The sequence below is a fragment of the Diachasmimorpha longicaudata genome, chromosome 1 (assembly GCF_034640455.1).
Source record: "Diachasmimorpha longicaudata isolate KC_UGA_2023 chromosome 1, iyDiaLong2, whole genome shotgun sequence".
Classification (NCBI taxonomy): domain Eukaryota; kingdom Metazoa; phylum Arthropoda; class Insecta; order Hymenoptera; family Braconidae; genus Diachasmimorpha; species Diachasmimorpha longicaudata.
Window position 1 is genome coordinate 14,029,799 of NC_087225.1, and position 26,825 is coordinate 14,056,623.

The 26,825-nt window shown below is 38.4% G+C and overlaps 2 protein-coding genes across 2 annotated transcripts in view; one reads left to right on the top strand and one right to left on the bottom strand.

Moving 5' to 3' along the window:
- The window catches only part of LOC135164118 (RING finger protein 17-like), a 93,477-nt gene that overhangs the window by 64,659 nt on the left and 1,993 nt on the right, over window positions 1-26,825 (bottom strand). Inside the window, exon 4 of the mRNA XM_064124197.1 lies at window positions 26,662-26,742. Within this exon, the coding sequence (XP_063980267.1) occupies window positions 26,662-26,742 (81 nt within the window). The remainder of the gene's footprint in view (window positions 1-26,661; window positions 26,743-26,825) is intronic.
- Window positions 150-26,817, top strand: LOC135164124 (uncharacterized). The gene is made up of 3 exons (XM_064124209.1): window positions 150-1,797; window positions 23,718-25,234; window positions 25,401-26,817. Exons 1-3 carry the CDS (start codon window positions 1,755-1,757, stop codon window positions 25,725-25,727), a joined length of 1,887 nt encoding a protein of 628 aa, XP_063980279.1. The 5' UTR covers window positions 150-1,754; the 3' UTR covers window positions 25,728-26,817.

The window sequence follows — 26,825 nt, forward strand, 5'->3', positions numbered from 1 at the left end:
AGTCAGACCTTCCAAAGTTAAGTGTCACACCGTGTCGTTCTCACGTATGCATCAAAAGCGTTAATATTTCGAAACTTCAGCGCGTAGAAAACGCAACAAAGGGACGAAGTCACCAGTGGAAACAATACGGTGGGGCTAGACAGTGAGTTGAGGTAGCATCCACAAGTCGGTTTCACTTCGGGTGTGGCAAGACCTGTCCATTTCTTTCCTTTTTTTGCGTATTCATACACATGTACCTGCGCATTGTCTTGATTTACCTCGACTGTATTTTATATCGCCACTTTTTCTTTCTCTTGTGAAGATCGGAGGCACTCGATAAGCGGACAAAGGCGAAGGAGAACCGACAAATCGCACGATTAACGGAGTAATTAGGGGAATCAGCGAGTGAACTTGAGGTTTTTTTTCTTTGAGATTCATCTGCTGCTGAAGGCATTGAATCGTTTCTTTTGAGGAAAAAAAATGTAACGGAGAGAATTGAGGAAGTGATTTTATACCCAAAAGGAGTGAGAGCTAGGATCAGTCGTGATGGCTTGCGCAAAAAATTATTTAGACTCTTTGAGAGTAGTAATTAATGTGAAATGATGAATGGTGCTGTTATTAATGATAATAATTCATTGCGATCGTTAAATCGGCTGAAAATCCCGGGCAGAAATTCATTTCGATAAATGGCTGATTCACCTAAAATCGTCAGTTATGTAATTAGCTCGCGGGTGAGCTGATGTACATTGAAGAAGAAAAATTGATTTGGCCAAAAATTAATTTTTTATGTGAAGAAAGGGTTTCAAGATTTTTTTTGTGAATAATCATGAATGAGCTCACATCATTACTCTATCTGAAACAGCCATATATAAATTCCAATGTTAATAATCGTTAATGGAGTCAATGCAAAAAATTATTCTTCCACTAATGCAATCGTATAATAAAGTCAGAATTAATTATGTGATTGATCTGCAGTTTCTCATGTTGTCTGAATGAATAAAAAAACTGGAGCAGAATAATGTCAGATTCTCTATGAGATGAAGAATAATCGTACAACATTTACGCAATAATTTTTCACTATTGAAGAGATTATTTTGAAAAAAAAAAATGATGCTCTCTCAATCAAAACTAGTAGTCCCCGGACCCGTAAAAATGACGGGCACTAAAACTAAACGACTGACAGTGGAAAATCACCTCCTAAATCGCCCACGACTACCGGGATTTACACGCGCGAATAAAGAAAATGTGATCGTGAGAACAATCTCATAAAAAAGTGAAGAGAAAAAAATACAAAAATTACAATGATTAATTGAAAGTGAAAGAATGACATGATACGACACAAAAAAATGGAGAGAAGGAATAGTGTACGCTCCGATTGTTACATGGAATACGTAAGAAGTCTCTTTCGCTCATAAGGACCCATAACGCATATTCAACTGGAATTGTGTCTCGCAGTCCGTAACGGCAAATGCAGACACATCGAACGCGTCTGGATAACACATCGAGGAGGGAAAAGAGAAGGCAAAGTGGGTCTGCGTCCTTTCCATTTCCCTCCTACTATGCAATGAAATCTCCTCCTTAGTCAAGTCCGAGGTGGCCGTGCCACTGGCTGGTGTATGTGGAAGAAAGAGGGCCCCAACAACATTAAACTCAATACTAAGGCCTCGTCGAAGTTCTCGGGGTCTCAGTTTCCGCGTGGACTTCAGACAAGCTGGAGTTCTAGTTCAGTTTGTGGAATACATTTGATTGATTCGGTTGAGTTTTGTTTGTGAAACATGTCGAGGATTTACTCTGTACACTTTACTCTGATATTGGCAGGTGAGTGCATTACTCAGATAAAATGCGAGTCAATGATATTTTTGTTTATGGTAAGGAAAATTGATGTTCATGGGCGCAATTAGTTGTTTTTCAATTTTTGGGCTTTTAAAATTCAAGAAGAAATTGTTGGTAAATTTGTTGAAATTTTGTATTTGATTACAGTAGCGGTAATTGTTGATTTTTTTAAATAAAGAAAACTGGTAATTTTAATTCAATTGCTCAATGAACATGAATTGATGTTTAGAAATTTGAGCAATTTCGTACTAAATATTCATGTTATAAACTCAATTGGTCCTTCAGTTAAATATCATGTTCTTGTCATAAAATTTCAGCATGAACACACAAATTTCAAATTGTCACGATAGTAAGTCATAAATTTTATGAATGATTTAATCTTACATCTAATCAAGAGCGCAAAATCAGAAGTTGATATGTAATTGTCCGATAAATTTCAACAAATTTCCAACACTGAATTATTTCTACATCAAAATCGCTCCATCACCCTATACAGAGATCGAAATCCTGATACATATTCCCCAATCATTATCGATTACCAATCGTCATAAATCGCGTCAAGATTATGTTCTTGAATATTACGAAATGTTATAAATCTCATTTTTCGCTTTTCAATTTCCCTATAAAATAATTTTCAAGTTGAATTGACGACAAGCAGACCAAGAGCAATGATGTAAATTACTTCACTACAAATAAATACTTTTTTAAATTAAAAGAAACCACATCCCCGGGGGTGGGTTTAAAAAAAATCTTACAGATAGAAAAATCATTCCCATGAACTAAATAAATATCATTTGAATCCAATGCTTTTTCCTTGCGATTTATTTGTTAGAATTATTCAAATAATCATGATATTTTAATAATAATTTACGAGGAAGACCTGAAATGAATTTCACAGTTAAGAGAAATATATTTTTCCCTAAAACCTCTCGTGAGAAGTCACTTCCCACGAGAAAAAAAAAATAAAAAACGATAATCAACTTTCAATTGAGGGTTTAAGCGTTGAAATTATCCAGCATTTACGAATTAAAACCCATTCATCGATCAATAAAAGCACTAAACAGAGTGATAATACGCGCGAAGGCGTACAGTAGTTGCGAGGTGGACAGGATTACGTGTGTTCCGGTGGTGTCCAGTCTCATACGATTTAATCCGCATCGACGATAATCCCCGAGTACGATGGGATATATAATCATTTCCAATGGGAGGCGGTGGAAACGGGGAGAGGAGGAGTTAGGTGTGCATATCCTCCCCACCTGGAAAACCCGTGTTCCCAGGCATCTGTACTCCAATGCCGATACTTGTCCCTCTCACGAAATTATTTCAACGTTCCCTACCCTATCCCATCATTCAAATTCACCGTCATCGAAATTACTCAGCATCCGTTCCAATGCATTTAATATTTTCTTTGAGTAAAAATTTATGGATTTTTGTTGTTCGGCAATTTGATTGGTCAATTTGACTAGTGGATTCAGTCTGTCAATGTTCCCTGGCACCGGGTGATTACAAATAGGTCTGAACAAATTGTATATTCGAATTCAATGTGGATTCAACAAAAAACATTTCTTAATCATTCAAAATGGAGGAGACCATTGCAACTTTCAGAATGTGAAGTTAAAAATATATCAAATTATCTGTTGAATAAATTTCCCCTAAACTCACTGCAACTGCTAATTTCTCACTAAAAATCGCAAAAATCCCTCCTTCCCTCCGCCTTTCGACAACTCCCCCCCCATCGACTCAATTAAAATCTCCATTAAAATATTGCATCCCAACTTTCTGCAATATCATCCCCTCCGTCCCCACCAAGACTATCAAAATCCATAGGTTTTGATATCGTAGTTCTCCAGGACGAAACCAACGGGGAAATCAAGCATATCCCCCGCTTTTATTTGCATAAAATGATGGAACTGGAGCCCGTCACGTTCTCACATCACAGATTCCTCCTCTCCCATCGCTTCAGAATTTTTTTCCATTTCATCCACCTCCCCGTCAATTAAAAACAAAAAGATCGTAAAAAAAAATCAAGGGAATAAAAAAATATAAAGGCTCATACACTTTATTTGCCCTGGTGAAAAGCCCTAAAATTCACCTTTGCTTCGCATTCTCACCTCGGTACACGAGGTCTTGGGAAACGACTTGCACGTCCCCACTGGCCATTAACTTCGCTGAAATACCTCCATCACCCCCTGCATCCTCCTACCGCGAGGATCCGGAAACCTACGCCCCCCCCTCTCCCCCCACAGAAACGTGCAGCAGGCAAAAGAGAGAAAGAAAGAAAGAAAGAGGGAGGGGAAAATTCAGAAGAGTGGAAGGGGAGGGAGAACTTCAGTAGAAATGGCCGTAAGGACATAAAACCAACCCTCTCCCCATGCCGCCCCACCGTCTAACTCTTGGAGGTACCGCGTGAAAACTCGACTGGGTACTGCTGACGCCGACTTTCCTGGCGAAAACTCTCTCCCCTCCCCCTCGTGTATGTACATGTGCACTGAAACATCCACGTTTCTCGTTAGAGACCAGTCCCTCGGGCTTTTATACTAAACAATTTCGCACTAATAACCAGACAAAGGGAATATAAAAAATATATATGGGAAGAATGGAAAAATAGTGGAAAAATAAAATAGTTAATGGGGTGGAAAAATAACGGGGTTCTGTGCTTGGTAGATCACTGATATGAGAGTGTAAAAATAGAGGGGTGGTTTGATAAGGGTGGAATTTCGGGTAATTCCCTTTTTCTGTTCGTAATTATTTTTTGAAGAGGAATGAAAAATTTTATTGACCGATTTTATCCCTTTGGACCAATTGTTCTGGGGAGTGATTTTGATATTCTGGTAATGAGCTAAGAAAATCCTTGAGAATGTCATTAAAAAAAAATTTGCCAATATCCCTTCGCGTTAAAAAAATTGTATAACCAACTCTGTACATCCCCACTCCTCAAAACAAAACCAGTTTAATCTCGAAATTCGATACGTGAGATATTCGCCGAAAACCGCCTAAACTTAATGCAGAATGAGCCAGTGAGGATTGTCAGTACCATCGTATCCAACGAATAGATTCCCATACACCTGTACACGTGTACAACAGAGAGATACATCAAACAGGGTGAAGTGAAATAGAGAGAGAATGAGAGAAACAGAGAGGGAGAGACAACCCCGGGGTAAATACAGGCGGATCATTTGCTCCATTCTAACCACGTCCACGACCACCACGCGATCTCCTGTGCCACCCCCAGTATCCCCCTCCTTACCCAGCCCCCTCTTGCCCAACAACTCCCACCTGTGCAATGCTCAATGCATCCAGCAACATCCAACCACGAGTATGGCCCGGATGGAATGATGAGGGGGTTGGTCGATTTCTCCCTTGTGTTGAGATATCGTGTATACATATGTAGTCTATGTTCAAGTGGGGGGGGGGGAGAGAGAGAAGGGGTAGGTGGATGCGGAATGAGAGGATGCATCAACGGTTCGGGCCAGTATACATGTGATCACCATAAAAATTTATGTACATCCGACGCATTGCCTGGGTAAATTGTATTATCGTGGGACTTCACTTGTATATGCAAAAACGTTATTATTATTCGTTTCGAGTAACATGTTCACGGGGGGAAAATTTTCTTTGATGCCACCAGTGACAATGTATGGATTTTTAGTTATTTTTTTTTCTTTGGTATCTCATCACGTTGTCAATGGTGTCCAACAGGATGTTTCGGTAATAATCGAACAGGGAGGTACAGTGGAGAAATTTGGTTATTGATTTTGGAAGGGCATTTTTTTTTGAAATTTTGAGAAGTGAAAAGGAGGTTACTTGGTCTATTAGGGCAATTTTTATCAGTCAAATTTCGTATTTAATGATTTAGCAATTGTATTAAATAATTTTCCTGTTGAGCGTTAGAGCGTCGAATATTTGATTAATTTAGCCTATTAATTATGATAGCCAAGTGAATAATTATTGATGTTGATATGATGTTAAATATGTTGTCTTAAAATACATAATTTAATTAAAAAGTTCACGATCTCATCTTTACTCAATAAATCTACCAATGAATTTCACGAAAAGTGTTATTAATGTTGATGAATAGAAAATCATTTCCTCATTTTTTTTTCACATCAAGATTATTTCGAATGGCTTGTTGAGGCACATCTCCATATAATTGAAGGTAATGAAGTCTCTTCAATGGAACATCCACTGAGTAGAAAACCCACTCCCTCTTATTTTCCACCATGTACCTTTTCCTCTCCATTTCCATTGCACAATGGTGTAATTATAATGCGGTATAATAGTCCAATCACCGGCACGAACTTATGTAGATCATTACGACAATAATCAGACAATGCACCAAGGAAAAGTGCGAGGAAAACAAAAAGCCACGGAATTCTACCGATGAAAAAAAAAAAAGTGAAATGACTCAATGACGACTGAAAAATTGAGAGAATGGACAAATTGTTCCTTGAATTTCTGTATATATAATTGCATCCCTCGACTTTCTCGTATCATAATCACGTACATCAGTCCTCACCTTCCAGAATCTCGATCTAGATTTCTAATCATTTCCGACAGAGACAGTGAAATATATCTCAAGTTGAGATTGATAAGGACAGTCAGAGGTGCATTGAGAATACACATTCTGTCGCGTTATGAATTTAGAATGAAAAGTGAACTACATAATAATGGTGACAAGCTCTGCAGCTACTGAGAGTTAAAGATTTTATTCAAGTGAGATGGATATTGTTGAAATCGAAACACGTGCATTATTGCCATGCAGAAGACAGACCAAGGAGAATTTCCTCGAAGGAGAGACAAGAGATGACAGAAGCAACAAGAGAGTCGAGGGAGTGTGGAGTCTGTCGAGGTAATAACGTACCACCGAAAGCATATACGCGTGGTTGGATAATAACGTATTCCCCGATCACCTCGCCAACGACCTCGGTGGGTACACAAGCATCCACAGCACATCCACTCTATCCCATATCCCCAAACCTCACTGGCCACAAACTATTCTCGTAATCACTCTGTATTTCATGCAGGACACGATGGAAAATCTCACTTGCCAAATGTCGACATACCACGGGGGACTTGAGGCTTGTTCTCTATGTCAATTGAGGATTTTTTTTTTTTGAGGTGACGTTGGCGAAAACCGGGAGCTACTCCTGGCTCGTGATACGAGAATTGAGGGGAGAATATGAATTCGGGAATTGTAGAGAAGAATTAATTTAATGTGGAATTTCATTATTGGGTCATTGATAAAGGACCATTTTTAGATATAAATCCGTTCAGAAAGATGAAGACATTCAGGTTGCCTTATGGACTGGTGGACGAAATATAAATTCATAAATATAATACTAAAGATAAGTGACAGAGGAATTATCGCCAAAAACTCATTGACCCTCAATCATAAATTATATGAAAACAATAACCACATCTCATTCCTAAAATGTCAATTAAATTGATGAAATAAAACTTAAAAAAATATCACGTCTACATTCCACCCGGATGCCTTCAAGGTTGCCACGACTCCCATGCGCTCTAAATTAATGAAATCGTTGATCTTTATTTCAATTCCTTCCCAGAAAAATTAATTCAGCAAGCTCCGAGTAAGCGGCAGTTCTTGCGAAACATTAAAAAAAATTCTAAACTAAAGTAAAAAACATTCTCATAAAACTGGATTTCCAACAGACGCGAGTGAAATGAAAATTAACGGTGAATTAATGTATATTCATAACCTCGAGTTTGCATAATTTTTTTCCCTCAGCGCTTCGAATTAACGACATTTCCGACACGACTGGCTGTACATTGCGAATTACTCAAGTACATGAAGCGTGAACAACGAAAAAAAACCGCCAAACCTGAGGCCCAATATGTTTAAACAAAATTCTTTTATCCCCTAAGGACTCACCGAATTTTTCAAATACAGTAGCTGCAAATTGGCGGATTGCTATGCGATAATATCTGATATAGAAAGTATTGATAGTTAGTATTGGAGGAAAAGTGATAACTTGAAAATGCTTCATTACATCGAGAAATTACTGTCCCCCATTTTCGTGTGAAATAGTAAAGACCCATTACGTCGTCTATTTGGCGTTGGAAAATTTTTAATGAATCGTTAACGACAGCTAACACCTTGTTAACTGTCACTCAGCTTAATTAAAGGAGGTCAGTTTATCATACACACCGAATGGCCGGATACAAGCATTACCGCGATGCAGTTGAATATTCAACCACGTAATCAGACATGTCTGTCAATTTTAGGTGACAATTGAATTACATACTTCCATAAAATAATCCCTGTAAAAGTACGCGAGTGCATCCACTACTGGGAAATCACTAAAATAGTTGCATTATTTGCAATGGTCCCATCGTGGGAAACAAGTGCAACAGTACCAGAACAAAATCCTAAAACGAAGCGATAATTATCCGATCCACTGAAATTAAAACTTCATTTACCATTTCATTAAACGTATTTCTAGTTGTTCGAATAAATTCAACTATTTTTCAATTGAATTCCAGGATAATAATAATCATCGCATCGTTGGTGGTATGTTCTCACGGTCAAAAAAATAATAATATTCCTATCAGGTGAATTACTAGATCTACATCGATATGGACGTAAAATATTCAACCATGTCAGGCACTTATCTGCACACCATCAAAAATCATCATTTGAATATTGTATTCAAATTATGGGAATACAACAGCTACCAACACACTCCCCTTCCTCCTCCCTCACAAATTCCCTCTAGACATCAAACTCACGACAATCAATAGACTCAAAATTACAGAGCATTCCATTACCATAATTTCGATATGTCAAATTCATCAGTCCATCAGAACCATTTGAAAGCCACCAAACCCAAAGAGTAAACTAACCGCAAGCCCAGAAAATACACCTGTATTTCTATTTATGCATTTGATATAATTGTCGATGCATTTGGTAAATTCGTACGCGCAATGGATAAACTAAATTACGTGCACTGGCGATTGCTAATTAGGTACAAACGGATGAGCGGATGATTAGCTCAAGGGGCACAGAGGGAGTGGGAAAAAGGGGGAAGGGGGGTGCGAGGGCGGGGGCGGTAGGTTAACCCTGCCATTGTGGGTGGATAACACAATGTTGTGAGGATATGAGCAAAAGTGAAATGGTGAATGATCTGAATGGGCCAAAAAGGGATGAAAACTGTTCGCGGTAAGACTGAATTCAGCTATCGTACATGCAACAATGCATCAGAAATTCCAGCAATGCCAGTTTGGGAGATTAAGCGGTCCTAGTATTTAGCTGAAAAGCGACCGAATGCCATCCCAGAATCGTTTGCGGAAGGTAAAATTTGTGGATTGAAGCTAGAGGCGCAAAGTGATGCACATCCCAGGGGGCTTGAGGGAGGAGAAGGGGATTTTCGTTTGATGGAAAACTGGCTTTACCTGTGTATGCCAACGCGTATGGGACGTGTATCCCTTTCCATTTGTCTGCTTTAGCAGCCAAATTCACGGGGCTAGTGTTATGCCAGCCCCTGTCAAATCACGTCATCGATAATGTTTTTTGACTGCTTTCCAACTCTATTATCGTCATGCTGTATTTTCAGATTCACTTACCTGAAATCAAAAGAGAAAAGGAATTACTTTTTTTTTTTGTTATTTTTTATTATGAATGGAAATGCTGAAATTGATCAAAAGGTTTCTCATTTGAGTTTTTACGTGAAGAGAAATATTCAGAAAAAATTAAATGACAGGTCGGGGACCTGTAATTCTCATGGAATATTTCTCTTTATCTACTATTACAATAGATTATCATCCGATTGCTACGCAAATAACTTTTTCTATTTAGAAATTAATTTCACTGTTCACTTCTGGCTTTCTTTCCGAGAATCTCTGACTGCTACAATAATTGAGCATTGAAGAAAACATGGAAAATCCACTTGTTACGTTACACCCCTTCACTCGTGGATCAAATGAAAATTTCTCACATCTTTACGAGACTTACACTTTCTTGGAATTTTTGTGGAGTTTTCAAGTATTCAGAGAATGTCAGTGCTAATGATAAACAAATTAAGAATCGTAAGTTTTTTTTCCCCCCTGAAGACTAAACATTTTGTAAGGAATTTCCGCTAATGAATTCCTTCGAATTTAATTGGCACTGAAATAATTCTGGAGTTTACAGAACTGAGTGAAGAGTCAGGAAGAAATATTGACCCGCATAATATCGAGAATCCTCAGAACTTAATTACTTTCTGACAACAAACTCTTTTCCTATTTATTTCCCTTTTATTTTTCCATTTTTTTTTTCTCAAACGTCTGGATCCTAACCTAGTGCTCGTTAGTCCCCCTTCTCCTCTCCCTTCACCAAGTACACACTCCAGAATATCCGTTTCTGCTAGCATCATAAAATTTACCACCCCAGATCCTTGAATTGAAGCTTATATCGCTCTCCCGTGGGAGCCGGTGTTTATCGCCAGAGGTAAACGTTTATCAACAAATTCGACTGCTCCTTGGACGTTTTATTTCTCTCTTTTTCTCTTGTGCAAGATGAAATAAAATCGTTAACAAGACAGGTAAAAATTTCTGTCATACATGAAACTAAAATTTATTATAAAAATTCAATTCAAAGAAGAATAATTTCGAATGATTATGAATCATAAAGTATATGTCACCTTCCTTGAAAGAAGGAATTCAATATTTTCAAAAATTCAAAACCCACTCTGATAATTTATTCTTATTACTCTATTACTCCTCTCATTTAAAATTAAAAGTCCCTCCCATTATTGTGAATTTAGCTCGGCCTCTCAATATTGAATATGAAATAAGTGAAATAATAATCTAGGCCACAAAAAACAATAAATATCACCCTCAACCAAAAAACAAAATGAAATTTAATTTCATTCCTACATATTCCCACAGACAGCTCATACTCAACTGGTCTATATTATACGAGTGCAAATATAACCAGAAACGTATGTGATATTGACCAGGAAAATGGGAGGAGTGGCAAGAGAGCCCTCTCTCCTGTTCTCCCCCGACCAAAAAATAAATAAAAAAAAATAATAAATCAAGAGTACAAAAAAAAATGGCCCGAGGGTAAACAATGGCTTCATATTTGAGCGCGTGCCACGGCAAGCGAGACCACACGGCCAAAGGAACAGAGAAACGATGAAAAACAAATAAAACAAGAGTGCAAAAAAAAATCTCATACGAAATGAGCATCAAGCGTCCACCTTTATTGCCCGGAAAAATGCAACAGAGAGCTGTCGAGGTGGGGAGTGTGGGTGAGTGGGGTGGAAAAAAAAATTGTCCAACTTCATTAACGCGATTTTTGTTTGAAAAAGACGAGGCAAATGAGATTCAATCACCAGGCTCCATCGTTTTTCCCGTATTATTTTTTCATTTCGCCTGTTCTATTTCATCATTTTTTTATCTTTTTCATGATAGAAACGTTTGAGATGGAGGGGGGGGAGGGGGGGGATTTAATAAGGATATAAAATACAACACAGAGACACAAGTATTTTACCTAACGTCAGAACAAAATCTCCACCTCTTAGTTGTTTATTTATTTTTCAGTTTGTTTTTCTTCATCGATATTTCTCGAAAATTGTTTGCTCCTTCTCCAAACGCGTTTTATCCGCTTTGATCCCAAGCCGTGGAAAGCGGTAGAGATTCCCTCTTTGAGTAAAATATAAAATGAGTTGGTTGGGGTGGACGGAGGGAGGTGGGAGTAAACGCTTTGCTGGAAACAGGACTTGTTTCCGGGGTAAATAAAAGTCACGATTCCGATATTATTATATGTGCCGAGGTTTTTAAAAAGTCTCATATCGAGGGGACAGGGGTGGGAGGAGGGGGGCTGGGTCCAGGCGAACAATATTTCGGATGAAGGATATCGCGTGTCATAAAGCGACTAGACTCTATATCTCTCCTCACCCCTCTACCCCCTTTGAACCAGTGTTGATGTGTCTTCTACATGAGGGGGATGAGGGGTCAAAGGATACTAGAGATTGAAATAGTTTTTGCGGACATAAATAGATGGAAAATAAAGATGAATGAGAGTAATATACTGTTGATTTCAGAAATCATGAACTTACTAGTGCATAATTTTCGTGGATTAGGATAAGGAACTTATGAGTATTTTTTTTGTCGTGACATTAATGAGAAATTTTTAATGAGGGCATTTTTAATATCACGTGAGACGAAAAATATTTCCTTCATTCCAGTATTCTTTATGTTGACTCCTTTGAGGACATTTTATTCTGTTCAGAGTTGTTCAAAATTTTTGGGATATTTCGTAATTAGTTTATTAATTAAAATTGGCAAAAACAGGGGTAATTTCTAAGGCAGTGAAAAATTGATAGCACAGACACGGTACAAAAATTCCTTCACTTCCGAAATCCCATTAAATATTTTCATCTCTCCTGAGAAGATTCGCCAATGACTTCACCCTAACAGCCCTGTCATTTACCGATAGAATCCACCCATTCCCATGTCATCCACCAGGATTTTGCCCTGGGTGAGATAATAAACGGAAACCAAACGTTGAGTTGAGCTTAATGTCCCGTGGACAGGCGGACAGATGAGGTTGGCCCGACGTTGATAGGCCGCGGGCAGCTTGAATATATACGAATTGATGGTCGTGCAATACACAAACACATCCACCCACGCCACAACCCCTGGTCTCACTCACTCGAGACAAAACTGAGTATGAAACCGTACTAGAGTACGAACGAGAAAAGAAAATGAGACACTTGATACATATCCATCAAAGATTTGTATAAAAAATCGGAAATTCACCGAATAATGATAATGAATCATAATGAATATTTAAAAAGATCGGAAATTGACATAAACAAATTTTCATCCTGACTCGTTTGAAAATTTTCCAAGTCGATGATGAGAAATTTCCCCCAAAAGCAAACGTGTATATATATGTGGATGGGAATGGTTTGGATTAAGAGGAATGGAGGGTTTACAGAGGCGAGCGACTGTAAAGTGGTAACCGCAGTTGCTGACGGTGTGGGGGTTGAGAGAGGGTGTGGATAGGACAAGGCTATCGAGAACGGATTGCAACTCTAGCTCTGCCTATGGAGGCAACAAACTGTTCTCCCAGTAACACAGAAATACCCCTAAAATATCCTTTTCTTCCCCCACCCATGTCAATGCTCATCCCTTTTCCACAGTACTCCCCCCCTGAATTCGCCTGCGCCCCACTCCCATATCTCACCCTCTTCTAGTGTCGGCCACATGTCTGACACCGACGTCTGTTGCACACACAACCGACCGCCAAACGACCCTGCTTACCTCGCGGCTACAAAATACCTGACAGCCCCATTGCCGCTCCCATTAACAGGTGTTAGAGCGCGCAATTAACTCGGAATCCCGCACGGACGCCCACGGGTTACTGGGATGAAGGGAGGTCGGTACTTCCGGTCTCTTCCAAACTATTTCTATTATCGAGAGAGTCATGACAATCGATTAATTAGGGTGAACGAGGGGAATTGATTGAATTATTTATTCTTTCCGATGGGAATTTTCCTTGGATTGGACAGGAGTCATGGGAGGTGGGGGGATTCGATTAATCGAGTTAATGTTCGTGGACAGTTTAGGAGTGATTCGACAGGAAAGGAGAACTGCCTTCAATTTTCGAGCGAAAAGAAATAATTGATTTTTTTTTCATCTTTATAATGAGTAGAATGCTGATATTCTATAGCTCGGAGAGAAAAAGGAATAATTAATTTTAAAAAACGTGAAATCACCTAGAAACTTAATCAGAATATTTCCATTTATATAAACTTTCTTTAACATTTCATTTCTTTCTCTAAATTTGGCCACCAAATGACAGCTAGTCTGCACCACCCCGAGAATAAAGGGCATAGCTCAGTCCTGTCGGGGGAAAAGGGGATGTAGGGGGAGTATGTAGTAGTGATGGAAACCATAGACGAGGCAGACGGTAAACCTGCGCCCGGGACGCGCGATCGTAAACTTTAATTGCAAGCTCGCAAATACGGTTCGAGTCGACCCGTTTATATCGAGGCACCAGGAGTCGTAACGTGAACTACCTATCTCGTCTCACTGTACCCTCTTTCCCTACTCATCCTCACTATCTCCGTCGCTCTCTTCTCCACCGCCCTCCATCACCCCTTGCTCATACCATGATGCAGTTACGAGTTCACCCGTCCCTTACCCTACCCCGGCGGTTGTCTATCCACACTCTGGCATATACCATCCTCAGAGAGGGATGGCATTGATCGTATAGAATACTCTTTTCAGGGAAAAAGAAAAGCACGCACGTCATCACATTTACTCATTAATTATTTTCAGCGGTATTGATGAAGAAGGGGCGGAAGTGACTTCATTATCTCACATTATTTTAATTTTTTGCATTACACTCCACGAACACAATTTCATTATTCACCCAAGAAATATTAATTTTGCCAAGAGAAGCGAATTCTACAGCTCAAAATTTTGGGTTTGGCAAGAGATCAAGAACATGAGTTCTCAAATCAATTCAAAAAATTTTCTCATTGAACTATCTCCTAAGTGAGGTAGAAAAAAATTCAATTAGTGATATCAACTTCAATTTAATGTAGTATAAAAAATTGCCTTCCTGTGATTACCAAATGATCCAAATTCATCATTATTTATCTTGAATTCTTCAAGTAACAAATAAAAAAAAAAGGGAATTTTTTATTTTCACCAGAAAGAGTGAGAAATTATTAAAAGTTTCATAATCTCAACAACATAGAGTTGAAATTGACATCTCTCGAAATGTAATGCTTGTGAGAAAATTACAAAGGCTGAGAATGAAGTGTAACAGGTTGCCATGGATCGCCTTTCCTGAACCGCTTATGTATCTCTGGGCAAATCCTGGCAAACTGCTATTCCCGCACGTGCCGTATCCTTGGTGTCCTCACTCAACGCCTCCTCTTCACATTTTCTTCCTGAAGAGGAATGGGGTGGGGGAGATATCTATCCGGTATATGACTCTCAAGCATATCCACAGTTCCATTTACTGTTCCAGGATAAATATTTTTTTGTTGCTCGAGGGGATAAGGATATGTGGCTCTGAGAGTTATTACCATGTGTACTATATCATAGGGTTTATTCTATTGTTGTATATATTTAAGAATAAGTGAGACTTCCAACGTAGCGTTAGTGAATTTAAATTAATACATCCACGACAAAGTGATGTGTTATTTTTTCATGGAATAAATATTCCCAATCATTTTTCTCACCCCGACCTGACTAGTGCTACTGCCCATCTAAAAATGGCGTTAACAACTAGTTAATAATCCTCCCTGACACCAACTGACCTCTTTCACCCGAGAAAATAATTCATCTTAAATCACTTAATTCCACCTTCCTCCCCCTCCTTCTCAAATAATAATTTGCCAACACTAGAAGTCCATGTTGACACCAACAAGAAACTAGAATCAAACTTTGCTACTTAACCCTAAGCTAAAAAAAAAATATATATATCCCACCGAGAATTGACAATGAGAATAAAGTAAGAGTACACTGGATGCAAGAAAATTCGAGTAGATAGAATATCAGAGCGAGTGCTTGAGCTCACCAAGGTGGAAAAAACATCAGGCAAAACTTTCTGCCAATGAGCGTAGTGAAAAGTCACTCTACCCAGTGGAGTATCGTTATCGTAGAAATATTGTATTCTCCCTACTCTCTACAATGGACAATAACACCCGACGTCAAAAGTATCCAAATTAGTGTGGAAAACTCAGTCGTACATTTTCTCGTCTCCCCTCCCCAACCCCGGGAAAATATACAAAGTGTTCTCTTATATAAAATACAGGTGTGAAATATTCTACAGCAAAGTGAGATGATAAATTGCTGAGAATACAGAGTACAGGAGTGAGAGAAGGCAAGAGATACGTCGACATGGATAATTGTTGGATAAAATAAATACCATGAAACTGTTCATTTGTCGAGTCAAGTGTGAAACCAGTTGAAGTTTAACAGATAGGAAAATGCTAGTAATGCACACAAGAGGCATGGAGGGGAAAGGGGGCTAATGAAAATTGTTCAAGGTGACTTGAACACATTCATCAAAATTAATTAATGCACTCATTGTTGCATAGAAAATCGTTGAATTTTCAATTTTGCATTGGTGGTTGAAAACTAGAATGCCAATTTCCAAAGGGACTTGTGTGGGTTGAATACCTTTTGTTATAGCGAATACGTTAATTAGTAAATCACCAGAAACTGGAATGCGGATATTATTAATTGGCAGCTAGGGAGGAGTTGATAGTTTATCCAGTTGAGGGGTAGGTGGTATTTTGTGAGAATTGAGTGGGAGAAAGAGACACCAGTGAGATTATCCTACCAGTGGATAGAGATGAGGGAGATTTGTTTGGTGGATAGGGGCCGGTGAGGGAGAGTAGCTGAACTCTCTGCTGAGGACAGAGAGGGTGAAGGGTGAAATTTGAATTCACGTTTATACAATGTTGTAGATGGTCGAAATACGTTGAAGTTGGAGGGAGCCGAGGTTAAAATCCCCTCTACTTGGTCCTGTAGACAGTGGTTTTAGCCCTCCTTCCATCTCAATTCATCGTACTCTCTTTATCACACCTCGATGAACATGTATATACAAACACGCTAACCTCCCAGGACTTGTTTCAAGTTCCGTCCGTTTGATGCTTCTCATCGTGTACCGGGTTAGCCATGATGCAGACGTTCAACGAGAAATAACAGACTCTTTCACTGGTTAATCCGACGACATTACATTGCCCCACTTGCAGCTTGATTATTTTAGAATCGTAGGGATTCATTAATGAATCCTTTTTAATCCTATAAATCCCAGCAACAAGAAGATTTACGGAATTTTCTTCCACATTTATATTTCCACATTACCTCTTGGATTTTCTTTTTCGAAGAAACATCAAAAATTTAATATAATAATAATAGATCATAATTTTCATTCCATTTGAATTTTAAAATGGCAATGAATTGTCATTTGGAGAATAAAAAAAAAAATTCCAACATCTTTAACAAGAGTACAACTTGAGCCTTCTAACTTTCTACCCCCACACCAACAAAGCCAACAATTTCTCACCAATCCAGTTATCAACTATCAGCATTACCTTGGGAAAAGCTTATTCGTCATAACTTTAATTACGTCGCCCAAGTGCGCTACGTACCATGACACAGAATTTACCTCCGTTGAAGAGTGGATATAAACGAGCTGAAAATGAGCCGCGAAGCGCGTAGTCATAAACGAGAGAAGGCTTTGGTATAACCCAACCTTCTTCCCTCATCCCTGTAGCCAACAAGTACGTGTGACAAACCTGGTAAGAGCAGACAACAGGATGACATGATAAAAAGGACGAGTGAGAGAGGCATAGCAAAACGACAATCCACCTCCTGATACAAAACCCAACTCCATCCGACTTGATAATGCCAGAGTTACAATTACTAAGTTATTAATTACCATCCCATTACGACTACAATGTCATGTACACTCGGAATATAACACGACATAACTAGAGACGAGGGAAATTGTATGATTCAAGTTTCTGTAAGTAAAATCCACCGAGACTAACACACCAGTTGTACAGAAATTTCACTAATTTGAGGAAACTTTGTTCAGAATAATACTCAAGGGTCTGTTGAATCCACCGGAAATACCGAGTTATCGGCATCTCGTGGCACATCAAAACATCCTGCCAATTAAGTTTCCGGAGAGAAGAGTAAAACTGAGAGAGGGAACAAGAGGAAGAGCTATCTTCGAAGAGAATTAAAAGAGGAGAAGAAAAAAAAAAACCAACTGGAGGAAAGATGAAAAGAATAAGAATGGTCGATTGGTGAAGGCGTGGCGAGAAACCGTCTGTAAAATCACGAGACACAAACTCCTGAGGAGTGTCTTACCAAAGCATTTGAGGAAGAGGCAGGCACCCCTGAATGGACCCGTGCCATTTGTCCTCACGCTTCGCTTGTTGCCTGCAAGCTACGTATCTAGGACGCAAAGGTCCTGGGTATCCAGGACGACAATTCTCCTTGTATATATTGTTGGAGAAAGTAGAGAGTTAGAGGGAGATGGAGAGTTACTGAGAAAGAAAAAAAAACGCGGAACACAGAGTGAAAAAGGAAGAGTGCAGGACTCTCGAGTATCGTGAATTCAATGATATCGAATCTCAACAACCACAGTGAGGGAGTCGGGCATATGTGTATGCCTGGGTGTTAGTGATAATGTGTGGGATGGGTAGGTCGTTCGTTTGATACTGTAAGGGGCACCTCGTCAAGGTGAAACAAATGCAAGTGGATTTGAAGAGTCGTCGCAAGTGCCTGCATGAGATGAACTCTCAAAGCTCACTCATGTTTTATGGAAATAGTGAAAATTATCTACATTTTTCTGTGTTCTATCTGCAGGTAGAAATTATTGAGAATTACGAAGGAAATATCCTCAATTATTATCGAAAATAGTTATTCATAATTTTACTACAACTCCAAAGAAGTCCCCATTGCACCTTTCGCCAAAAAAGTTTGCTGTGAAATTTTCCTAAAAAATCCATACACATGCAGGTGGAGTCGAAAAGCCGATAAAATTACATGCATGAGTGGTTTCATAACATCACTCATAGTTTCACAAAATAGAGAAAATGTTCAACACTTTTCAGTGTTTTATCTCAGAGGAGATAAAGGAAAGGAAAGTCATTTAAAATGGAAATTCTCCAATGACTTTTTGCAACTCGATGAAAAACAAAAAATTCCCCCTGTTACTCTTAAAAATAATGATGAAACAAACGGCAAGTCTATTCAAATACTGCACCTTCGCAATCCTCAACTTCCTCATAACTAAATCTTTACATTTCGTGTTTACATAATTAAATACATCAGAGCTGCGAAAAAAACTGAATTCTCTTTCTGTCCCAATTTTGTTGAATCATCCAACTTTGTTCCCAACCATTGAGATTCATCCCGGTGGTTCTTAGATGGGCAACCTCAATGTATATACATCGATAACTCAAACCGACAGTGTGAGACTTCATACTGAGAGTGAGTCGAGCCAACTCTGATCGTTAACAGGATTTCATCTCCTATCTTCCTCATTCCCTAGCCTTGTATTCACCCAAAAGTTGTCAGAGAGATGACTGAAATAACCCAGTCCTATTCGATTCATGAAGACATCTCCAAGTTCAACCATAGCATTCAACCAGAGGAGAATTTACCACTCCAAAACTTGTGATAGATCTACTAATTTCATCTTCATTCAACGATTCATTTTCCAAACATCTACACTTTCCACTGTCATCATTACATACGCGAAAGTTCATAAAATAGCGATTATACATTGTACCAAACTAAATATTGCCGAGTCACACTGGGATGAATTATTAACGCCCTAGTAGACTTCCGACACTTCGTCCTCTTGTCCGTGTCAAGCGTTGAAATAGAAAGTGCAACTTTATTTATTTTTATTTACATTCTATGGATATATTTATTACACTCCCCTCTTCATGTGACGGCCCCATTTCAACCTTTCGTGCGTGATGCCAAGCGGAAAATCTCAGGCGGAAATATCCACAAAAGTGATTTCCATTTCACGGGTGAAAGGAAAGGGATACATATGGATTTGTAATTCTATTTCTTCACCCAAATTGTCTGGAATCACTGCTAATATCATCTGATAGTGCTTATGACTATTGTTACTCAACATCACGGCATGTGTCGGGATTTCCTCAATACTCAATTTCTAATCTCTGTGTGAATTACGCAGAGAAAGTTTTTCATGTTCAATTTGCGTTATGCCAATTATATCAACGTTCCGCCAATTCAAATGAATTTGAATCTTCACGATTTTCAGTCATCCTCATTCTCATATAAAATGGAGAAATGATTTTTTTGTTCAATCCGATAACAATTACTCGTTGTTCAAAATTTTAAGATGAACTTCCTGAGACTGAAGTAAAGAAAAAAGTTCTCAACTGATTTTCCCAGTGTGCGTTAATTCTATGAGGAAAGACTGAATAACTTTCATCTCTCAGCTACGATGCTTCAATAGCTGTAGAAATAATTTGACAGTTCTCCGAGAATTTCGTTAAAACATGAATTTCTGGATGTAACGTGATTCATTAAATTCCAGGCATGACTTGAGCCAAGTGCACTCGTTTTATACGTTCAGAGGCATTGAGATGCCTGACGTGAGTGGCGAGTATGAAAAGCTTTTTTATATCGTCGTATGAAAAGCCGTTCATGCTTTTCCCTCGCCGTCGATTAAAAAACTATTGCAACCATTAGGACCAAGTGACACATCCATGTAAAAATATTGGAATTTTAGGGACTACTGGGTAGTAATTTCCTAGTGAGTGACATTGATTTTGTTTTCAGAGGAAAAATATAATTAATTTCATGGTTCACTTAAAATTCAATAAAATTTCTCAACTCTGGGAAACCAACAAGAGTGTTCCCTTGTGGGAGCCCTTTTCGGGGTCAATGATATTTCTGTGAGCTATAAACATTTTCCAGGGCAAAATTTTCAAAAATTTTTTCCATAATTCCTAAGACTGTCTAGGTTAAAAATTAAAAAAAAACATGAACCCAAATGATTCTATGACGAATCCTTGTGACTTCTTTCTAATGTCTCGTCACTTTATCACGTACTGATTTGATTTCTTTACATTGGCAAGACACCAAAGAAAAGTGCGGATCTGCTAAAATTCCGACACCAACGTCCAATCTCTCTTTCCCCACCTATAGAAACAGGGTTTCCATTCTTCTATAACCACGCCGAACTGTTCTTTCACGTTTACCTACTTGTCGCTGGGCATTGGGATACGTACCTCGAATATCAAATTCCCAAAACGAGGAAACAAGTGCTTGCCTCCCACTGTTGTGTAATACCAACCTCCTCTCCCTCACCCCCTTTTTCTCTCACAACTTTTTTTTTATACGTGACTTGATTATCCGATTGGACTTTTTTCACCTTTGTCCCTTGGTTTATACGGTATTTTTTTCTCCCTCGCTTGGAGCGCATAGAATTGGCCAGATCAAATCTCTCAGAATCGCATAGGTTTCTCAAATACCTAACTATCGGGGGAAATTAAATGCACGTGAACTGAGATCAAACCTGGGAATCGTCATAATACTGGTGTATTTTCCTGGTTTGATGAACAAAAAAAATCTATAAAGTTGCGTGTACATTGGACAATGGGCGAGTGATGAGACCGCCTACTTATTGCAAAAATGCAATTTTCATTTTTGCATGTGGTTAATTGTTCCTCATTTGATTCTATGCATGATAATAGTTTATTTTCCATAAGGTTTTATCTCATTTATCAAATTATGATTTGACCGGAATTTCCTAGAATTCCACCGGATAAAGTAAAAAAAAACGTAGCTCTCAATAATCAATAATCTCTGTCAATTCTAGTAATCTTTTCCGTATTCTACACGGAGAGATATTCAGTAAAAATTACCAAATAATTCAGGAGAAGGAAATCTTTATCTACCAATTTTTATACGAATTCCTAATTTTTTTTTATGACAAATCCATGTGAGTCTGACAACTCTTGGTGATCTATCGCTCTAAAATTTTAAATTTCATCAAATTTTCTCTAAAACTTGGCCTCTGATAAATTTTAATCAGCAGAAAATTAAAATTTTACTTCACTCACTAAAACCGCTTCGATATTTCACTGTAAATTTCCCATCAACGGCCTGAAACGCAGTCTACCCCTCCCAAATGATGAAGAAAAATCATCGTGACAAAGTGAAAAGCGTAAAAATGTTAACAAGATTCAAAGAAAATGGTTCGACTAAATTGGATTATTTCGTCCACCAGTGGAGGTCAAAGTGCGGTCAGAGTTTAATCGCATATAATTGCAATTTTATCATCGGTTATACAGCAACTGGTACGATCATAGTTTAAAAGGGTACAAGCCGGAGGGAGATATATTTTTCATTGCTGCATGGTAGAATAATCGGAGATAATTAAAATTGGCGTGTATTTGCCATTGGTAGGTACAAGGCTCTTCACAGAGAGTATGAAAAATCCTCTAGTTTGGAAATTCGAAACAGTGCAAATACATTCCACCATATATTACCCAAATATGATTAAACGAAAAGCCCTAATGGCGATATTCCTCCGATGGAAACAATTAAAATCCATCGATACGATTAAACGTCACGTGGGTATAGGCGGGTATTACCTTTTCACTATTAAAACGTACACGATATTTGCCCTCCCCCCCCACGCACGTACACAGTTTAAGGTGATATAGACATGTTACGCTTCACCAGGTTGTACTTGATATATTTATGGAGTGGCATTCGTCCGAGCGTCATGCCCACCCATTTTGTCCACACGTGCACAAACACATCTTCGATGGGAAAATTCCCAATTGGGCTATAGTGTAAAAAGCCAAAAAAAAAAACGCAAAAACCGAAAGCTGTAAATAAAAAATCCACCAAAAATTTACTGCCACGATCAAGTTATTTATTGGCGGAACAGACGAAACAAAGGGCCAGCACGTACACCCGAGCCGTTTTTCAACGTCTCCAACCCCCCTCTAGCATGGTTTATAACATTTTTAAAAATTCGATTGTATCACCTCGAAGCCATTTGCCCGGATAACGCCCTCTCTCTTCACCCTTCCTTCATTCAACCAACTCACTCACCTCCCCTCCAACCATACCATCTACGTCAAACTTTCCCCCCCTGGGCATTGCCAATTTCGTTTTAATTGCAACAGAGTTGACCAGAACGATTCTGTTTTACCTCGCATTTTCCTACCCGCGCCGAGCAAATAAATAAGAAAATTCAATTTTAAATAGAGACATCATGATGATTGATATTAAAGTGAATTCAATTTTTCCATGATGAGAGACATCAACATTATTCAACAGTCAATTTTTAATACTGCATTCATCAAAAGAATTGGAAATGAACAAATTTATTGAATTCTTCACATTAATTCGGTTATATTGATTGAAAAATCAATTGATAATGCGCGAGATTGACTCGAACGTTGTTGACGGAAATACGAGATAAATAATGATATTTCAAGTCCCCTATTCCTGCTGATGAAAAATTGGTAAAATTGTTTTGTCAAAGAGAATAAATAATTCACCGAAAATTAAATTTTCATTTATAATTTGAAAGAATTATAATTAAAGGTTGATGTGTTCTCAATTGGTTTATGAGTTACTTCACATTTTTTTAAGGAGAAAGGACAACAACGTTATCCCATTCAAAAAATAATGCACGACAAAGTTGATTGAAGTTTTCATCGTAACCCGATTATACTGTTAAAAAAATCAATTTCCAATTCACGAAATTGAATCGAACGATTTTTACAGAAACAGAATTTTCCATTACTACATTTTTAGCAATATCCCTCTATATTGAACTCGTCCAGCCATACCCGTGTCTAACGAATGATATCCTTTTGATGTCGTCCACATGGAGGGAGTGGGAGGGAGATCCGCCAAAAAAACCGAAACCAACGTGAATGAAAAACGAAGAGAAAAAATAATAAAACTAAAATACAAACAAGCGACATCGCGAGGTGCATTGTAACACGAGTGGATACATAATGGATTTATAAAAATTCATCGCGAGTCTGGTGAGCCGAGAATTTTCATTATAAATAAACCAGAGACAGTAGGGTCGCGACAATGACGGGCACCATGGTAAATACGGTATACAAAAGAGAAAGATATTTCAGGTGAAGTGATATGAGATAGAACAAGCGGAGATGATAGGAATATGTTTTGCAGTAGTCTCTGCGGGAATGACCTAGGCGTCTCGTTCCTATAGTCCCTCACTGTCCAAAGCGACTCCATTTACTTCCCAAAAGGCATTTCCTCTTTTCTAAAACGAAATCCTCACCCTCCCCCCCACCTTAGTGAATTTCAAAAGCCCCAAAACCCTTTTACCCCGCATTAATCCAGTATATAATTGAATTTTCTTTCCTCTCTAGTCCTCCTGACAAGATGGATGGTCCTGGCCTCATCAAATACAACCACCGAGATGCTTGATGATGACGACGACGACCTAAATATGGACTTTGAGACCTTCAAAAGTACGATAAAACGGTACAGAAGACTAATACCTTACATAAGCCACTACGTTTCGAGTAATAATGTGAATCAAGGGAATCACTACGATGGCAATACAGACCATTCCCAGAGGTATATTCATCGGCCAGATACACTAAGATCACCAGGACACGTAACCACCCTCGTTAAACAAGAAAAATTTGTACCTTCAGTTCAATACGATCCCAAAGCCATAGGAGGTGATAACGATTACTTTACACCACTACGATACATTAAACCGACACACGATGAGTACTACAGGGATTACGATCGCAGGCCCGTTTATCAGGCTGAGGTAACGACCCCCACAGCCCTGGAGACAAGATATTACCAGCAAGAGAAGAAAACCCCAACTAATAATCCCTATGTCTCACATCACAAACAAAAAATACCGAATATCTATCGTGATTATTTTCTCGATTATCAAAGACCAAGTCCAGTTGCAAATCAAGGAAATGAGGATTATTATCCAGTGGATGATTTTGAGTCTCTGAAATACGTCAAGATCGAGCCACCCCGTGCCCACAAACACCAGCACTTGCCTCAGCCCCAACCCCTCAGACTTCAACCTCTTCATCAACGACGCCCAATCTACCATCCAACAACACCAGTCGTCAATAATGAAAACATTCTTAAAAGCTTGCAACTGACGAATCAGCTACCCGAGATGTTGAACAGAGAGAACATTGATGCAAGTCTGAAGACACTGGCTGAAATATTGAGTCTCCTCCAAGGCACTAAGAAACCCGATAGTGCACCATCACATTTGTCAGAGCCCGTTGTTCCTACGAATGTACAAAGCTACAGTGATACGAAGGATCACTATAATGTACCAAAAGTAGTGACTGAAACAAGATACCAAGCAACCCCATCACCCCTTGTTGACACTGAACGCGGAAGATTTAAGACACCTTCGTACAGTAATAATGGTAAATCCAAGTTGTCTGGTTACTCGGATTATAGTGTAAAGAATCAAAATTTTGTAGAATATTATCAACCAGTTGTTCAGGATATCGATGAGAATGGTAATGCTCATGATTATGACAGTGGAGTTTACAAAATTGATGATAATCAGGATTATGAGGTAAGACGACCGTACAAGGTTGGTGCAAAACCTTATAAACTAGAGAACACTGACAGCTATGAAATAAGCGAGGATGTTGACGAGGGAGAGGATAAACAAGTACCAACAACTCCTCAAGCACCCAAACACTTTCAACTTGCTGAAGGCTTCATCAGTGAGGCCCTCAATATTCCAACAATGGCAATCAAGTATGGGGCTACCAGGGGAAAGCCCGGTATCGATTATCCAGCTTATGCTGTTATACCAGAGACTAATTTCAATTGCAAGGAGCAGAGGTACAAGGGATTTTTTGGCGATCCATCCACTGGATGTCAAGTGAGTAATTGAATCAACGAGTAAATTATATTTTTTTTTTCACGTGAACTTTCATTCAAAGGGCATTAATTAGTTGGAGAAAGCCTATCCCATCGTTTCACCTTAAATTCAATTAAAAAATTGTTGATAATTAAATTTTTATCTCACTACTATTTTGTCATTGTAGGTGTGGCATTATTGTGACTTGAACGGCGGGAAATCCTCTTTTCTCTGCCCAAATGGCACAATATTCAGTCAACAAGCGCTCACCTGTGACTGGTGGTTCAATGTCAAGTGTGAATCAACAACCCAGCTATACGTACTCAACGAGAGACTATACAAATTTATTCTACCAATTATGCCCAAGTTTCCGGAGGATTTCAGTGGTCCAGAAGTGGATCGTTACCTCGAGATGAAATTTCAGGAGATGGAGGCGAAAATGAAAGCTAAGAAATTGAAAAAGGCTATGGAGAAAAAGAAGCAGGAGAAGACAACGATGAGCACTGTCGAATAGTGCTGAGTAGTTGAGAAAATATAACAGGGGCCAATAGTGGATCTTGTTTCATGTTTCGTTGCCATCATTATCATTCTCGTAAATTCATTCGTAAATTTGCTTTTTTCTTTTCACTCCATTGAGTGAAAAGTACATGAAAACGGGTATGTCAAATTAATCAATAAGTATTTTTCTATTTCTCTAGTCATACTTATATTTGTTTACTCTCTTTATTAGTTTTATGAGACTGTACTTGATCCACCCCTTGAACTGCGCTATTCAGTACCTAACGATTATCTATTGATCGATTATCTGTTGATTGAGAGCAATGGTTGGATTCTTTGTATTTCTCGATTTTAGGTATTCATCTCGGTGGTGGGTAGTAATTTCTCATTTCTTATTGGAAATTTGAGGACAATCTTTAAATTTTCTCTCGCGATATTTCGGGGATAATCTAAGGAAGAATGGTCCGGGACGATAGGGTAATCACTCATGAAACTTTGTGCAGAATGAAAGTGGCTAAAATATCTAAAATTTTCTTTTTCAACTAAATTGCATGGAAAAAATGTGTGAACAGGGACATACCATTTTTAAAAAAATTTCATAACTAAATAGTAACACTTGTCGATAGAGCAGTTAATAATTCTTAAAGGACGACAAAGAAATTGGAAATTTTTTTAATAATAAAACCTTCACATTCTACCCACAAGTATTCAAAGAGTGAATACCCCCTCGATCTCAAGTAAAATCCAGACCTTTTCATGTGAACAGTACCTAATATTTGTAAGTGTCAAAATGCTGATGTTAAATGGATTATTTATTATCATTTTTCTACTTTTTTCCTTCATTAACTTGATAATTAACGAAGATATTTTAGAATTTCTCACCCTAACAGAGCAATTAAAACCCTCCGCGTTATTATTGTTCAATTAGTTGATTAATTCTTATCACTCACCTTTTTGGAGTCTCTCGTGAAGAGTAAGGTGTCTCCCAAGTTGGCGTAGGCTTTCTTGAACTCCTCGAGGATCTGGAGATTCTGAAAATATAATTTAAATCACGTTAAATCAATTTTTATGGCATTTTTTTGTTGAATAAAATAAGCAAAGATGAATTTAATCT

Excerpts from the sequence above, each read along its gene's own strand:
- LOC135164124 (XM_064124209.1), top strand. The coding sequence starts at position 1,755 with ATGTCGAGGATTTACTCTGTACACTTTACTCTGATATTGGCAG. Across the intron at positions 1,798-23,717 it reads CTTTACTCTGATATTGGCAG|TCCTCCTGACAAGATGGATG; the intron begins GTGAGTGCATTA and ends TTTCCTCTCTAG. Across the intron at positions 25,235-25,400 it reads ATCCATCCACTGGATGTCAA|GTGTGGCATTATTGTGACTT; the intron begins GTGAGTAATTGA and ends TTGTCATTGTAG.